The 18,915-nt window shown below is 31.3% G+C and overlaps 1 protein-coding gene across 1 annotated transcript; it reads left to right on the forward strand.

The window, feature by feature from the left end:
- Nucleotides 1-16,468: 16,468 nt before the first annotated feature.
- Nucleotides 16,469-18,180, forward strand: LOC114271532 (crocetin glucosyltransferase, chloroplastic). Its single transcript, XM_082875125.1, has one exon. The coding sequence runs from the start codon at nt 16,671-16,673 to the stop codon at nt 18,060-18,062; it is 1,392 nt and encodes a 463-aa protein (XP_082731251.1). The 5' UTR covers nt 16,469-16,670; the 3' UTR covers nt 18,063-18,180.
- The last annotated feature ends 735 nt before the right edge of the window (nt 18,181-18,915 follow it).

Here is an 18,915-nt window from a genome sequence, read left to right on the forward strand (position 1 = left end):
AGTATTTCCAAACCACTTCTCCACAAGTTTGTTTTGTAATAATTAGTTTAATTAGTTTAGATTAGCTAGTTAGCTTTTTATTCGGACCCTCCTGCGAGAGGGCGTATTGTTGTAATAAGCGTGCATGTGTGTGATGCATGTCTTCTAACCCCCATTTCTTTCTCCCTTTTACTTAACCGCTTACAATGGTTAGTTTTAGGTCATATTTCGATTAGCATACCTTATGCTTGCATGCGTGCATCCATTCATCTGTATTGCATGCACCGGGCTCGGCGCATCATACTAATTGCATTGTATTTTCAATACATTTTACTTGAATACGTGTTCAACAGCATGTTATCAAGTTGCATTTTACATGACATTCTAGAATAGCCGAGCCTATTTTAGTTGCATTCTTGCATGTGTTGCATTAGCCATCTTAACATGAACTAGGATCATGCATTGATTTCTAACTAGTTCTTTGTTTTGGCTTAGAGAACACCGTGAGTGTTTACGCTTTAGTATACTGCATGTGTGTTATTGACTGCCATGTTAAGCATGCTTGCCATGAGGCTAATTTCTTATTTGATTAACTGCCTGAATGCCTATGGGTGATGGTTGGATTACTTGAATTGGAACAATTCATTAAAACATGATTTAGCCTACTTGCGAATAGCAAACTTCAAATTATTTTCACAAATGAACATGCAATGTTTTGTTCCAAATTAGGTAATCTAGTCTATAATTGTATGCTGTACGCATCACATAGTAAGATTAGCTAATTAACAAGAATAAAAACACATGTGTTTTCAAAAATAAAATATCATGCTTAGTACAGGCCGATCTTTGATCGGGCGAGCGGGGGTGCTCATTACATGACTTTCCCCTCTCATACCCAAGTTCCCGAGCCGAGGCAACTTTGGTGATGACCGACACGTGGCCTTAGGCACAAGTCAGGGTTTCCTAAATTTCCCCAAAAATAAAATATTTAGGTGGCGACTCTGTATCTGGCAAAGCAGTCCATGTTTGGCACTTCTTTATAAAACTTAGTTTTCCAAAACGTTTTTCTGAATTTGGACTCTTTGGTGATTTATCGGTCTTGCAATGCACTTTGCTAGATTAGATTCAGAACCGTGACATTGAGTCTGAATTGTAGTAGCTAGAGAACAAAATGAGATTTCGCGCCCTCGCGCGCGGAGCTCAAGAGTCCTCGGGCGCGTCTACAGTAGCTTTTTCCAAGATTTGTGCTCAAGGACACTGCGCCGTAATGAACTTGAGAAATTAGAGGAATGTATAGTACACATATTATGTAAGCTTGAAAAGATCTTTCCTCCAGCCTTCTTTGATGTGATGGTTCACTTGGCCGTTCACTTGCCGCGTGAGGCTATTCTTGGAGGACCGGTGCAATATGGATGGATGTACTAGATTGAAAGGTAATTGTTAAATTGAAAGGTTTGTAATTATATGTTGCATGTGTAACCTTGCTCTTAACTAATTCTCTTTTCAAGGTTTCTCGGAGCTTTAAAAAGTTTGTTACAAACCGAGCTCGAACAGAAGGTTCAATCGCAGAGGCTTACATTGTCGAAGAGTGCATTACTTTTTGTTCAATGTATGTTGATAGGATCGAAACAGTGCATAATCAACCCAAATGAAATCAAGATCGTGGCGAACGTCACAAAGGGTTGATTGTATTCATAGAAACTACCCCTCCTATTGGCCTAATCAGAAGGGATACTGATATGTCACAAGAATATCGTGATATGGCTCATTGGTTCTTGTTAAACAATAGCCCCGAGATAGAGAAGTATCTAGAGTATGTTTTTCATTTAAATATGTGTATTCTTAGCTTTGTTAATGTAGTTAGCAGTGCATAATAATCACATTCTTTTGAGTAGGATACACAAAAATCTATTACGAACTCCATCTGACCAAGACATAACCCGTATACAACAAGAGTTTCCTAAGTGGTTCAAAGAGCGGGTAAGGCATTTTCAATTTTAAGACATGATTAAAAATTTGTATAAGATTTGATCATTTATTAATTTATTTTTACTATCTTGATGTACGTTATATGTGATTGTAGATAAATATATTGAGATAAGAAAAGTCACCAGAGGTAACCAATGACTTATGGTCGTTAGCAAATGGCTCGAATTTGCTAGTAAAAGAGTACTCAGGTTGCATAATCAATGGCGTACGGTTTCGTACAAGAGAAGTAGACAATTGCCGTAAGAGTCAGAATAGTGGTGTGCTTACGGAAGGGGATCATGAGGGAGTGACGCATGAATTTTATGGTCACTTGTGCAATGTTTGGGAATTAGAGTACATGTGTCATAACAAAGTTGTATTGTTCCAGTGTGAATGGTACAACACAGGAAACACAGGTCGAAGTAGAACATTGCAAACTGATGATTATTGCATAAGTATTGATGTCATAAGTCGGTGGTATCAACACGATCCTTTCATCTTGCCTAGCCAGGCTAAGCAAGTCTTTTACCTAAATGATACCAAATGGGGACAACCTTGGCAAGTTGTTCAACGAGTGCAACATAGGGGTGTCTTTGATGTACCAGAGGTAGGTGATGGAGAATCATTAGATGAACCAGAAGAAAACGATGTGTTCCAACAAGAAAATATTACCGATGTTGTTCCAATTGACATCGGCCCTAATGTTCAATGTTATAGAGATGGTGTTAAAGAAGAAGTTGTTACAAGGGTTAGGTCATCTGATGAAACAATGATAGAGAATAGAGCTGACAAACAAAATGAAGAGTGTGACGAATCTGATGTGGATTACGATATGGATCTTGATGTAGACTAGGATTTTAGTTATTTTGCACTTTCTATGTGAACATTGTTCTTAATTAATGTAGTTGAATTTCAATTGTGGGGTTCATCCATTGTTATGTAGGCTTATCGTTGATTGGTCATGTTATGTGTCTGATGGCTTTATAATTAATTTGTTCTATGATAAGTAAATGGTAAAAACAAAAATCATCCATCTCACTCTAGCCATATTTCAATGATTTAGAGCCTATATGACATCCGCTTGTTGAGATTGTTGTTGCTTTATGCTTTATGCTTTATGTATAGAAATATATAATTATCTTTTCTTTACATCTAATGTTCAATTATGCCTGTCCACCAAAAAAATGTTCAATTTTGCTTTATTGTTGGGCAAAATGGACGCTACAAAAAAACAATTGACCAAACCAAGTATCGCAACTAAGAAGGTAATGAACTATGAGAAACAAAGAATGAAGAATATTAATAAAAACCGTGAGAGAATGAATGCTCTAGAAGTGAAGAATATAGCAACTTATTTGAAGGCTGCGGTTCAACATAAGAAATTGAGGAAGGAAAAACAAATACCAATTGAGGAAAATGACGATGATTATCGACCATCAAAGGCTGAAGATGGCAGTGACACTAAATCCTATGATTCGTTTGAGCATGAGGTACTATATATTTATGTATTGCGAAATATATTCTTTCTTGTTACTTTCAATTCATACACACATAGACATGTATATCTTTCTACATATATTCAATTTTATTATGTTATTCAACTGTTAGAGATACCATCGAGAGCCCGTTCACAATCTCATCATGAGGCATTGACCCATGCATCAGAAGAAGGGGATACCTCTTCACGTCCTGAGGTGGCTAGCCATCCACCACCACCTCTCAATGTGGAGCCTCAACTTGAGGTGATTGTTGGTAATACTATTAGTAAGACGCACTCTTTATTTACATTGATTTGAGATCTTAAATAAATTTGTTCACATACTATTTCAATATTATGGCTTCACAATATCAGTTGCTAAGCGTGTTCGTGACCTGACTCGAGGCAAAGAGGTTCAAGGCCTTGTTGATAGAGATGGAAAGCTTAGCGTGCCTATCCCTCCAGAATTTTGTGCACCGGTAGGGGACTATGCCTCAAAACTAGCCTCAAAGATTGGTGTAGAAGTGCGAACTTGTATACCAGATCCAAGTGTTCGTAGGTGGAAGTATGTGGATGCCTCCGTTAAGGAGGCGATGTTTCAACGCTTGAATGTAAGTTCGTTGTCTACTCTATTATAGGACATTTTACTCATTTTTATAATAGGTTAGAAATCTTAATTATTTATTGTAATTATTTTATTTTTTTTATAAGAATTAACTATGACTTATCTATTTTGTGCAGGATCTATTTGATTTACAAGGAGGCCCTGTTGATATAGAGAAGGCAATGAACATAAAATTTGGTCGGAGATTGAGTAACCCTATCTATAGGCTGCACAAACAATTCATGGAGCTGAAGGAGGCTAAAGGGGAGGAGTATACAAGAAACCACCCACCGAAGAATGTTGATCCTACCAAGTGGATGAATCTTATTGATAAAACGTGGAACACTAAAAAATTTCTGGCAACATTTTCATCTTTTCTTTTTTCACCCAGAAAAACCATCTTGTGATGAAATCTCAACAAGTACTCTAATCTATTTTTCAAAGAATTGAACGAAACTAGTGAATAATTTGAAATATCTTTTAAGCTGAAATGATATACTCCCTCCATCTCAAAATATTAGTCCCTTATTCCATTTTTCATTGTCCCAAAATATTAGTCCCTCTTCAAAAATCAAGTACAAAAATAATATAAATTTCCTATTTTGCCCTTCTTTTAAATTAATAAACATTATAAAAAGTACAATTATGACATTGATATTCCCAAAAAAGGTACTATCAAAAGGATAATTTTAGAAAATCAACTTTTTTCAAATGCAATAATTGTACTACCAAAAAAAGTTGGATTCCCCAAAAGGGACCATTATTTTGGGACGGATGGAGTATAAAAAAATGATAGAGAGGAACAATGCAATTTTTTAATTTTCAAGCATTAAATTTGTTTTACTAGTGATACATTTCATTGTTATATTGGTTCATTATTCCTTACAAGAACAATCAAAAGCCAACATATTTGTCTTACTAATGATACATTCCCTTGTTATATTGGTCATTCTTCCTTATAGAAACAATCAAAGGCCAACATCGCAAACAGAGAAAGGTTGTATAAAAAACATAGATGTGGTTCTAGGTCAATCCCTGTTAGAGTAGAAAAATCAGTACGTATCCTTGCACTTTCAGAATTATAGTAGATTCTTAGCTTTATTTATTGAATATTTGGCCTATCGAATTAGGCACGAGAAAAGAAGATTCTACCTGATTTAGCAGAGTTGTATAAGGAAACTCACTATAATGAGAAAACACATGAGTGGATCTCATCTCAAGCTTAGTGTAATTAGGTGAGTATATATTGCAATTTTTATTAACAAAATTTTAGAATACTATTTGTTATGATCTTATTTAATTTTCTAATAATTATTTAATTTTTTTATATTTGATAGGAAAATATGATACAGACACAGGCTGATCACCTCTCACAACCGGGATCAACCCCTTTGGCTGCAGAAGAGCTGTCAATCAAAGTCCTAAAGCCAAGGTCTAGCTATGTGAAGGGACTTGGCATGAGACCTTCATGCTCTATTAGGAGGACCACTACCATACATGCTGAAACAAATGATTATGTGAAGCGCCTTGAGATGCAAATAGAGACACAGAAGGAACAACTACAAATGCAGAACAATAAAATAGAAGATCTTGAAGATGGTAAGAAGAAGCAAGGGGAGATAATAGCTGATGTTGTCAACTTTTTGAGGACCAAAGGATTCACTGGACACTTTGGAAGTGGGAGGGACTCATCCACAAGTGGACATACTTCTTGGTAAAGTATATTAACTTTAATATAACAAATTTTATAAAATAATATATGTTTGAAGAATTAGGAAGTAATGGAAACATGCATATGACATCCAATTTGTACAGGTGCACGGGATGTATAAATTGTGAATTAGTCTAAAAAATATTTTTTTCCTCTATACATAAAGCTTCAAAAAAGGCCGTCGAAATGCTAAATTATCACACATCTATAGATTTGTACAGGAACAAATAGAAACACCTTAGGAGGGACCAATATAAGTTGTATGAACTTACGGCACATTAATGGGATGCATTATTTGTGAATTAGCCTTAAAATTAATTTTTTGTTCTCATAATCTCGAAAAAAAAGTCTGTTAGAGGGATAAATTGTATAATTGATCTAATTGTAAATTGATGAGTTACTAATGTTTTTAATCTTTTGTATAATTGATTAATTACTAAAGCTTTTAATTTATTTTTTTGTAGATTGGATTGGGGTGGCATTTTTGACGTGCAACAATGATATAATTTGCTTGAATGTTCATTTTTGTTTGATAAAGATACACATACTTTATGGAGTTGCACTAGTTATTGTTGGATGTTTGGTGGAATTGAACAAGTTATAACTTTTGGATATTTTGTAGATATTTCACTATTTTATTGTATTATGATGAAATTATTTATAATCATGAATGGATATTTTCATTTTGTTAATTCGTAAATGTGTTGATAATAGGTTAGGTTAAGTTGTGATGTAATTGCTATATTCAATAGATTTCAACATGAACAGGGTTATATTTGCTGAACTAGAATTTTGATTTTGATAAAATAGGTATATAATGTGGAAAAAAATATTATGGAATTATTGACAAAATTTTCCATCCCTAAAGAAAGTTTTTTTGCCTCTTATTTGGCTTAGGTAGATGATTAATTTTGTCATAAATTCTTTATTTCGTCGCAAAATGAATTTGTCATGACAAAACATATTGTCACATTTTGTCACTATTACTCTCAATGTGTGATGAATTTTTTTTGACATTATTTCATCATTTTTAATGATGAATTTGTTTTTGTCTCTATTGGTAGCTTCTTTGACAAAAAATTTTCGTCTTCGTTTATATGAAATGTGGCAAAATTATTTCGTCTCTATTTCTTATATTAATGACAAAATACTTTTGTCTCTAATTTCTTCCTTTAACGACAAAATATTTTGTTTCTAATTACTTACAAGTATGTTTCCAACAGAGTGTATTGGAGACAAAAAAATTTGTCACAAATTTATCATTTTTAATGATGAATTTGTTTTTGTCTCTATTGGTAGCTTCTTTGACCAAAAAATTTCGTCTTCGTTTATATTAAACGTGACAAAATTATTTCGTCTCTATTTCTTATATTTATGACAAAATACTTTTGTCTCTAATTTCTTCCTTTAATGACAAAATATTTTGTTGCTAATTACTTACAAGTATGTTCCCAACAGAGTGTATTGGAGACAAAAAAAATCGTCACAAATTTATCATTTTTAATGATGAATTTGTTTTTGTCTCTATTGGTAGCTTCTTTGACAAAAAATTTCGTCTTCATTTATATTAAACGTGACAAAATTATTTCGTCTCTATTTCTTATATTTATGACAAAATACTTTTGTCTCTAATTTCTTCCTTTAATGACAAAATATTTTGTCGCTAATTACTTACAAGTATGTTCCCAACAGAGCTTATTGGAGACAAAAAAATTCGTCACAAATTTATCATTTTCAATGACGAAATTGTTTTTTCGTCTCTAAGACCCTTTAGCAACGAGGCTTTGGTGACAAAACAGGTGACGAAATATATACATTTTGGGACAAATTTGTTTCGTCTTTAAATCCTAAATTTTTTTTTGTGCGATCTGCCCAAACCAATCGAACTGTACCAATCCGCCGCATTTTGGACAGATGCGTGATAACGAGCGGACAGTGATGGATTGATCTTTTTTCAATCCGCTTAATTTTGAACGGATGGTGGATTTGAGGTTCTTTTGACCGCAATCGAACCGCTAATCCGCGAGCACCCTTAATAATTTGTAAGATTTTGTATTTTTAATTTGTTTAGATATTATGCTTGTGTTTTTAATTGAAAAAGATTTTAAATATTCTGTTGTGTTTTCAATTTGTTTTCAATTTGAAAATTCTTTTATCAAATGACAAGTGTTAATATTTGGTATTTTTGTATGGAAAATATAAGCCATAATTTTTTCATTTAAAAAAAAATCAAATTAAATAGCTTTTGAATATAAAAAAAGTAATGAAATAATTTTGATAATGCATAATTTTCTTATATGTATTTATTATTGGTATTTTATAATTTACTTGATAATCTTTTGATTACGTTAATATGGAATATTGTTATTCAAAAAAAAAATGTTGATAAATTATTGTATTATGTTAAAAATTTGTGAAAGTTTAAACCGCCAAACCGATTCAAATCCATTCGCCAAATCTCCATCTGTCAATCTGACGGACGGATAGTGGATTAGAAGTTTCTCGGCGGCAAGCAAACCGTGAACACCCCTACCAAATACACTTAATTTTTTTTTATCTTTAGTATACATATAATGGAGTGCATTTAGAGTAAAATAAAGTAAGAATAACAACTCTTTAAATATAATAATAAAACGGTAATTCTATTTCATTCTACTAATGAACCAAACAGAGGAACATACAAATTTCTTTATCATTAGTCGTAAACCTCGTTTGGAACAGATTAGTTTAGTATTTTAGTTTTTTGGCTAAAATATGAGGTAAAAAAAATTAGTATGGTTGAAATGACTTTTTTATTTTTTACGAAAAAATGTATAAAAAATAAAGAGAAAAAGAAATATTTAACTCTTTGATATAGATCATAAAATTTTTAATTTTTTAATAATTTTTTAATCTTTAAACTAAAAGTGTTCCATGCTAAACGCCATAATTTACTTCTAATTTTGAGTAGACATGGACTTGGCACGCTGTCTCAAAAGTGCAACAAAGGCCCTGAATTCTAATGCCTATAACATGAATGAACCTTGAATTATTGAAGTTGCTTTAAGCAGTGCAAGAAGTCTCGGTGCATTCACGACAGTGCTTGAGTTGATACAATGAACCATCCTCTCCTTAGAATCTAAGCCTCAGAATAATTGGCCATTTCAAACAAGTTATAGTGTGATCTTAGAATAAATTTATGTGGTGTTTTAATTTGATAATTCTTAATTTAAGTAATGAACCTTGAATTATTGAAGTTGCTTTAAGCAGTGCAAGAATCTCCCTTGAGTATTGCTATTCAAACGAAAAAAAAATTAAACCTGCTTTTTAAATCAAGTGATATGATATTTTATTAAAGAGAAAATTGGTTATAAATCCAATCTAATGAGAGTATAAGTCATTAAGTCCAATAGCCTAGTTGGCCTCGCCTAGTTGACTATCATGCCTTCCTTAGGGCTTAGTCCCAAGGAGGTTATGGGTTCAATTCCTCTTAGGAGTATACAAGCACTTATGTACTTTGCCAAGGATTGAGAGATTTTTTTCCATAGGTCTTAATCTAAGAACTAACAACGAACATTTGCCGATAAAAAAAAAAAAAAAAAAAAGTCATTAAGTCCAATAGATATTTTTTTCTTGGTAAGAAATAGAGATGTAGTTGGTTTGGTATGGTTGATATTTAGGCAAAAAATTATACCGAACTGATAATGTCAGTTTTATTATTTTAAATATCGATACAGACCGTTTCTCCCATCAAATCGCACTGAACCAAACCAATTGAAATGGTTCGGTTTGATGCGGTTTAATTGGTCTAGGATTTTTCAAACTTGAGTCACTTTTAAATATAATCATTAATTTATATAAGAACGTTAAATTAGTTATTTTTTTACCATTTCAAACAAAAATAATGAGTTAAAGTTAAGATTATATATAATAAGAGTTTACGAACTTAGGTCATAAAGATGATAAAGTTAATTAATTAAGAATATTAATTTATTATACTTATTAATATCATGATATTATTAGATTATATATATTATAAATACAATATATGTTGAAGCGATCAGTTTTGGCTTAGATTGGTATACAAGGTGCTTAAACCGATACTGAACCAAAAACTGGAAAAAAAAATTAAAAACCACATAAACCGATTCTTGTTAAAAAATAGACCAAATATAGCCGGTTTAGTTCGGTTCAATCGATTTGGTCAGTTTTTTAGATTTTTTTTTATATCTCTAGTGAGAGATCCACATTTTATGAAATAATTTTTGGTAAGAAGTCTTGAAGACCATTTTATTTTCAATTTCACCCCTTGACTTTTTTTTTTTTTTTTTTTTTGTTATCCGTTTGAATTTTTTTTGACCATCTATTCAAATTTATATCTATTTGTTCAAATTTTTTCTATCTGTTCAAATTTATATTTATCTGCTCAAATTTATTTCTATCTGTTTAATTTTCCCCATATCCTGCTCAATTTCCCCCCCTAAATTCTATCTATTCGCTCAATTTTTTCCTAAATTCTATCTATCTATTTAACTTTTCTTATTTGTCAAAATAGCAATTTCTTATCTGTTACTCAAATTTGAAAGCCCATTTTCCCTTATCTGTTTAAAATTCACAAACTAATTTTTCTATCTATTGGAATTATCTATTTAATTTGTTCAAATTTTATTATCTGTTTAAATTTGAACAGATATGTTCCATCTGTTCAATTTTTTCCCTCTTAATTCTATCACAAACGTGTCAGTAACTGAAGAATGCAAATGAATTCATTTCCTTGTGTTTGGTTAACAATAAAACATAGAACAATAGAAGAATGTGAAGCTAGGATGAGTTTCTCACTTTCCCTTGAAAACAGAAGTCTTCAAAACAACTAGGCCCAATACTAAACAAAAGATTCAAAACTTTGTTCCTTCACGTTTTTATGACCAAACACAGAGAATAACACAACAGAAAGCAAAAGAAACCAGAAACCTTAGGTGTTCAAGCATGCTAAAATCACACCAATTTCTTGATTAGTAAATATTGATTATCTGTAATCTTGAGCCATCAAGATCCAATTTTTCATAATCTTTCATCTACTTTTCTTGCATGCTGCAACTGTTGACTCAAATCTATTTTCTCCTTCAATGGCCCTGTTTGAAAGAGTTTATTTCTAGCTTATTTCAGCTTTTAACTTAATTTAAGCTATTTTGATGTGTTTGGTTTAGCTTAACAAAATAGTTTATAATTTTTTGTAAGTCAAAAATCAACTTATTCTTTGAGTGGGGGATGAGAAACTTAATTTATAACTCAAAAATCAGCTTATATTTACAATTATAAGTTATAAACTGTTAAGGTATAAGGTATAATCATCTTCTCACATCTCTACCAAACGGGCCATAGTGTGTGTGTATATATATATCAAACAGAAGTAAAAACGGACAGATCAATCATCAGATGACAAACTTCTGGCAACCACTGCCTTCCTCAAAGATTTGGACAAGAAAAAAGCCAGAGAGAAAGAGAGAGATCTGAGAAGAGAGAGAGAGAGAGAGAATAAGGGCTAGGGTTTAAGATCTCAAGTTCAGAACACTGGCTCATCATCTTCTGGTTTACAACAATGGCTCAATCTGGCTCATCTTCATCATCATCTGGCGGCGTTTTTGCAGGAGCAGCCGATGAAAACGCCGTTGGCGAGCTCTGTTACCCGAACAACCAAAATGGGGTTGAAATGGCCATAGTAGAATAACATTAAACATTAAAGAAAGTGAGAAATCAAATATTAAAGGGTGGCTGTCAAAGAAATGATAGGAGTCGGCTGACATTTAAGAGTGGTACGCAAGGTTTTAAAAAGCGGCCGCAACCGTTACGTAACGTCGTTACGTAACGGTTTTGGTGGTTACCGCCACCCGTTACGGCCGCTTTTGCAGTGTGATTGAGATTCACAGGTGTGTTGGCCGTAGCGGCCGCTATAGCGGTCGTAACGGTGCCGTAACGGCCGTAACGGCCTGTTACGTACCATTACGTAACGGTTCCGAACTGCTTCTTTAAAAAAAAACATAAAAAAAAAAAAAAAAAAAAAAACTGAAAATAGGGAAAAGGGGATAGAGAGAGAAGAGGGAAGATGAATAATATGTTATTGATTTGTTGAAGCTGTAAGACCTATGATATTCTATTCAGCTACTATCAGTCAACCATTTTGTTTGTATGTATCTATCTATATATTATTTGAAAATCATAATAATAATGTGGTCATTATCGATTTGGCTTGATTAAAAAATATATATATATATTTAGACTCTTATTTGTTCTCTTACTTTTGTCTTGGTTTATCTTATATATAATAATTAGTGATTGATTTTTTTATAAAATATCTAGAAAACATAACACCTATAATTATATATTAATAGATATTTTACACATGTCAATTTTTATTAGTTTATTTTATTTTTATTTACAGGTTATCTAAAAAGAGAATGAATATTCAACTGATCCAAACCCCCCCAAAAAAAATTCTTTATAATTTATTTTTTAATTTTTATATGATTATATTAACATGTCTAATTTATTTTTTAAAAACTATTCAAGTTAAAATTTGCATATGCTTCTACAAGTATAATAATTAAAAAATAAATTTATACGTCTAACTCCAATAATTTTTTTTTACCACAAGTGTAATATGGATTTATGACATATAAAGTCATTAATTAGTAAAATAAAATGTAAAAAACTCAGTTTATAATGATTTAAAAATATGAAATATATTGAATCATACTTAAAAATTTATAAAAATTGATCAATATTTATTTTAAAACCCAATAAATATGATTGTGGAAAAAACATATGCGTATCGGTAAGTTTTTTTCAAATTGTGCGAAAAATAAAAAAATTCACGGTTCCGGTTACCGCAACCGTTACGCTACGGCCTTTACACCCCGCAACCGCAACCGCGGCACCGCCACCGTTACAGCGACCGCAACCGCTTTTCAAAACCTTGGTGGTACGTTTCCGTATAAAATTGGACATGGATGTCAACATATTTCGTGATGAAAAATGTATATTAGTCTATTTTTTATATTTAGGTCTTATTTGTCATAATTTAAAAAAAGTTAAAAAGCCACTATTCTATTTAAATCACATCATTTTATTGAAGTTACATCACCTCTCTATTACATCACTTCAAACTCAACTCATATTTCATAAAAAGTCAAAAAGTACACTTATTTAAATCATTCCAAACAATCCCTTAATGTCAATAATATGTAAATAAGAAGATTAATTAATAATTAAAAAATAGATAAGAAAGAAAGTTAATGTTGACATTTTAATAAAATATTACAATATAAGGCCAAGTTTGGCATACACAAAATAATCCATCTTTTTATCTTTTTTCCATCACATCACCTCTCTACTTTTCTGTACATCTTTTCGTAAAAAGATAAAAGTACACTTATTTAGGTCATCCCAAACAAGTGCACTTTTTGATTTTTAATTTAACTTTTTAAATTTAAAAAACAAATTTAACTTTTAATTCTAAATAACAATCAATGTGTTTTGTTTTAATTTTTTGAATTCAATTTTTCAAAAATTAAGTTTTTTTTTTTGTATTTTTTTAAGTGAATATTTTTAAAACTTTAAGCAATTTCTTTTACATTTTTAGATACACCTCACTTAGATTTATTTAAATAGTAAAATATTTGTGAAAAAATATTTAAAAAAATTAATAAATACACAAAAATACGGAAAATGTACTGAATTTTTATATTTATTTTTTGTATTTTTTATATTTAGTGAATTTTTTAAAAAAAAATTCACAAAAATTATACTTTTTAAATGTATTTATGTTAGGTGTGTCTAAAAATTTAAAAAAAAAAACTTAAAATATTAAAAAAATTCATTGAAAATAAAAAAATATGAAAAATAAAAAATAAATGTTGCTTTGGTAGAGTTTTAGAATTATGATTGAGAATAGAGTTGTATTTTGAGTTTGTGAGTTTTAGAATTATGATTTGAAAAAAGAAAATTTGTTTGGTTACAAGTTTTGAAAAGATTTTTGAATTGAATTTTGAATTGAGTTTTGAATTTTTGATGTGACATATGAATTGAGAAAATTTGTTTGGTTATAAGTTTTGAAAAGAATTTTCAGAATTTAATTCAAAAAGTTATAACTCATAACCAAATGCACAACTCAAAACTCTATTGCAAATTCTATTCAAAACTCATAACCAAACTCTTTTTAACATTTAATTCAACAAAATAATTTGTTGTTTTGGTCTAAAAAAAATAAATTCTATATTTAAAAAAATAAAAAACAAATATAATTCCCCCCCCCAAATAACAGGTGACAATTGTAAATAAAAAATAAAAAAACTTACACTATTCCGGTCAGCCAATCGAATGTCTGGGAGGATGACCGGATAGACACAAAATTCAAAAACTTCTCTGCTTTTTAGAATGGAGGAGACAAAAGAGAGAGAGATATGCCAAACGTAAAAGAGAAATATGTTTTTAAATGTGTGGTGAAATTATATTTTCAAAACTCTATCTAAAGGGAGAGTGTAAATAGAGGAGTGAAATTATGATTATAAAGTTTTTTACCAAATGCAACCAAAATTTTTTAAAAAGTATTTTTAAAACCAAATAAACTGAATACTCTTTTGTAAGTATGTGTTTGGTCCAAACGATAGTATAGTCAAATGGGTCGCAATCCCATATTCGTCTAGAACAAATATATTTTATGAAACAAGTTTACAAAATATCTATTCAATTGACAAAAGTTTACAAAATATCTATTCAATTGACAAAGGCGCATCTTTATCGCATCAAAGATAAGTCTACACGTAAATAGGTAAGAGTAACACTATTTATATGTAATTTCAAGATTTTTGTTTAGAGGGATTGTGATGTGAGATTAGACTTCATATTTAATATTTTAATTAATTCGTTATTTAGTTTGAAAAGTAAATATTGATTATAAATCTCTCATATATGGAACTATTCTATCCTAGAGGAAGTGGTGAAATATTTGAAAGATTAGATAATTTATCCTTTGGATTAACTAGTAAAAGACGAATTTGAACCTAACTATTTAATATCTCTCTCATTTTTTATTTTTATTTTTATTGATGTTCATTTTTTATTTACAGAACAAATTTGTCCCCAACTATTTTTTTATTTTATTTTAACAAAACTTTAAAATATCAACACTTACAATTTTTATTAGTGTTTGATTTAGCATTATGTATTGCACTTGGGGTCATCAATAAAATTTATTTTTTGCTAATTAACAAAAATATTTAGCAGACTTTGAAATATGTTACAAATCATACACAAAAAATAAAACAACATTTAAAAATGTTGGCATTTCCATTATTTAATAAACTACTTAAAAAAATAAAATAGCCTTTTAAATAGTTATTCTTTTTTATAATTTTTCAAATAATTCTGAGATTCACTAAAATAATTATTTCTAAACATCTAACACTTTTTCTCCCGGTGTGGCAATTCCTAGGGCACACCAACGGTAATAATTGGCTCCAAATTTGTGCTCCACCCCATGCTTCAAATGATGACATGGGTTTGGCTTCAAACTTTGGATTATTTTGAAAGAATGGTTAAAAGTTAATTTTTTAATTTTTTTTTTCCTTTTTTTTAAAAAAATTATGTAAAAAATATAAGAGATGATATGATAAAAAATTAGTTTAAAGCTAGCTTCTGGCTACTAACCTACTTTCTAAAAGAGCCCTTTGTACGTAATGTTTTTTTTTTTTTTTTTGTGAAACAGTGAAGTTTGGCAAATGCCAATTTGGCACAACCTTTGAGCCTAAAATAAATCATTAAAAAAAATTAAAATGACAATAAATTATACAAAAAAAAAGTTAAAGATTTTTCTCTCTCAATTTTTTATACTTTTTATTTATTTATAAAAAATCAAACAAGTCATTCTAAACATACTAATTTTTTTTATCTCATATTTTTAGCTAAAAAATCAAAAAATAATTAAAAATAGTTTGTTTCCAAGCGAGACCTAGTAAAATAAAAGAGTTTAGAAATTATTAATATAAAAAATAATAGAATAATAATTTGGCATAATGATGCAACGCGAAACGCAAAATAGTAACAATTTTAAAATTCATTGATTCAACAAGAATACTGGAAGTAAGATTCTTCTCTAAACTCGATTCATAAAGAATACTGAGAATAAAGGCTCAATAATGATTGATTAATAAAGAATATCTAAAGTTGAAACAAAAGAGTATAAAACTTAAAATATATTAATTATCAAAAACTGAAGATCCCTAAATTTTACATCCATTATTTGCAAGCAAAGACAAACATAACGTAGCTAGGAAACAAAAAAAATTTGACATATCAAAATTTAAAAGTTTAAGTGGAGATACTTTAATCCCATTCCAAGCACAAATAGTCCATTCCATTGTAATCCCCATATGCAGTCCATCCAAATATGACACTAGTAACGCTCATATTCCGTACTGCACCTTTGAAAATCAACTGAACACTCTTAGCATAGGCAACTTTTTTTAATAGCAAAACAAAAATGATTTAGACTTCTAAAAGAAGAGCTTTAATAGAGCATTAATTTATCTTTTTCTTTTCTCTTTTTTGTCTTTTATTTTACTATTTTTTTTTTTTTTATTGGTTGACAGCTCATTAGAACTGTCCTTTTACAGCTCTAATTAGAGCTCGGGAGCATCACCCATAGCAGAATGTGTTCATTCATCCAAATAGTCAGAGCAATGTTGACGTTTATCCAACAGCTCTACCGAATTGCACTCTGAATTTTCTAATACAATTAAAAAAAAAAAACACTTAACAAACGTCATCTCAAACGTCATACACAGTCTCAATCTAATCCATATATATGATTTACTTCACTCAACAGAACAAAATACACACAAGTTTCATCAATCGAAACAAACAGACTCATTTTCTCATTCCATTGATTACCCAACATGGTGCATACTCACATAGTCCTCATTTCTGTTCCATTTCAAGGAGTCATAAATCCAATATTCCAATTCGCCAAGAACCTCAAAAGAATGGGTGTCAAGGTCACCATACTCTCAAGCGTCTCTGCCCAAAATCGCATGGCAAAAGCCTCTTCTTCAACCCCAGATGGCCTAACCTTCGTTTCCTTCTCCGATGGCTACGATGATGGAGTCAAACTGGGTGATAATCTTGAACACTTCAGGTCCGAGAACAAGCTTCGTGGCTCCAAAGCCCTCTCAGAACTCATAAAGTCCAGGTCTGAGGAAGGCTTCCCTGTAACAGGTGTGGTCTATCCAATGCTCCTTCCATGGGCTGCCGAAGTGGCTCGTGAATTGAACCTTCCCTCGGCGCCTCTTTGGATTCAACCTGCCACTATTTTCGCTCTGTATTTCCATTATTTTAATGGCTATGGTGATTTGATTAAGAAAATTTGCGATGACCCTTCGTGTGCTATTGAATTACCCGGGTTGGGAAAGCTCACTAGTCACGATCTTCCCACTTTCATGCTTCCTTCTAATACATTTAGTTTTGGGTTACCAGGATTTAAAGAGCAGCTAGATGCACTCGATGCAGAAGTTAACCCGAAAATACTAGTAAACACAATTGATGCATTGGAATCCAAGGCATTAAGGGCTATTGGGAAGCACAACTTGATTGCAATAGGTCCGCTAGTCCCATCAGCATTTTTAGATGGAAAAGATCCATCTGATAATGCTTTTGGGGGCGACCTATTACAAAAATCAAGGAATTATGTGGAGTGGTTGGATTCGAAGCCCCAATCTTCAGTCGTGTACATTTCGTTTGGAAGCTTCTTTAATTTGCCATTGAAAGAAATGGAAGAGATTGCACATGGGTTGCTGGAAAGCAATCGGCCATTCTTGTGGGTGTTAAGAGCTTTGGCAGACGGTGAGAAACAAGAAGATAAACTAAGTTGCAAAGAAAAATTGGAAAAACAAGGTTTGATAGTGCCATGGTGTTCCCAAGTGGAGGTTCTTTCACACCCTTCCGTGGGATGTTTCGTGACTCATTGTGGGTGGAATTCTACATTGGAGAGTTTGGTTTTGGGCATTCCAGTTGTGTGTTTACCGCAATTTACAGACCAACCAACAAATGCGAAGCTTTTAGAAGGCGAATTCAAGACGGGGTTAAGGGCAACGAAGAATGATGAAGGAATAGTTGAAGGTGATGAGATCAAGAGGTGCATTGAATTGGTTATGGGAGATGGAGAGATTGGAGAAGAAATAAGGAAGAATGCTGAAAAATGGAAGTATTTGGCAAAGGAAGCTGTGAAGGAAGGTGGATCGTCTCACAAGAATCTTAGGGCATTTGTGGACGAGATTGAAGATGGTTTTTAGTTAGATTAACATTTTCATCTTAACAGTTGTATTTGTGTGTAAGATTTCTTCATGGGTGATTCCATATATATATATATATATATATATATTTTCTCTTCTTCTTGTAAGGAAATAAAAATGGAAAATGAATTGTGGCCCTAAAAACAGTGGCCCTAATGGCCCTAATTTCCTTTTTGGGATAAGTCTGTTTTTTTTTTCTTTTTTTTTTTCTGCCTTGTTTTTTTTTTTTTTTGCCTTATATGGAAATTTAGGGCCATTAGGGCCACTAAATTTCGAGCTACCAACCAAAACCGAATAAAAATTAATGTGTTTCTATATTGTATCACTTTTATTTCAGCAATGTTAGGTATCATGAAAATAATCATAAAAGTTTTGTGACTCTTAGATTACACTTAGAATAAAGAACTACACACTAATTAAGGTAATCCAATGATCATAAATTTTTCATGATCATTTTCATGATAAATTTTTCATGATCCCTAACTATTCTCTTTTTATTTGGAAGGTTTTATAGTGCATTCAATAAAATTATTTGCATAGTCGTCTCTGTTTTTTCCCTCAATTTTCCCATTTATTATTTTTTTTCCCCTCGTTTTGATTAACTTCTATAGGTTTGGTATTAGTGACTCAATTTGTAGGGGCTGATGTGGTTTCTCCAAGTTTCAACTGTTCTGCTTCTTTGTTTGTTGGTCGCATGGTTCAAATTTGAGTCAGCTAAATCAATAATTTTTTAGTATTGATAGCACATGACTTTTAAATTTTGGAATTTGAGGAACTCATGCAAGATAGACAGCAGAAAAGTTTAGTTAATTAGTAACCAAAATAAAGAATATGAAACTCATTAAGAGGAAAA

This window comes from Camellia sinensis, chromosome 6 (assembly GCF_055761805.1).
Source record: "Camellia sinensis isolate YWXY chromosome 6, ASM5576180v1, whole genome shotgun sequence".
NCBI classification, from domain to species: domain Eukaryota; kingdom Viridiplantae; phylum Streptophyta; class Magnoliopsida; order Ericales; family Theaceae; genus Camellia; species Camellia sinensis.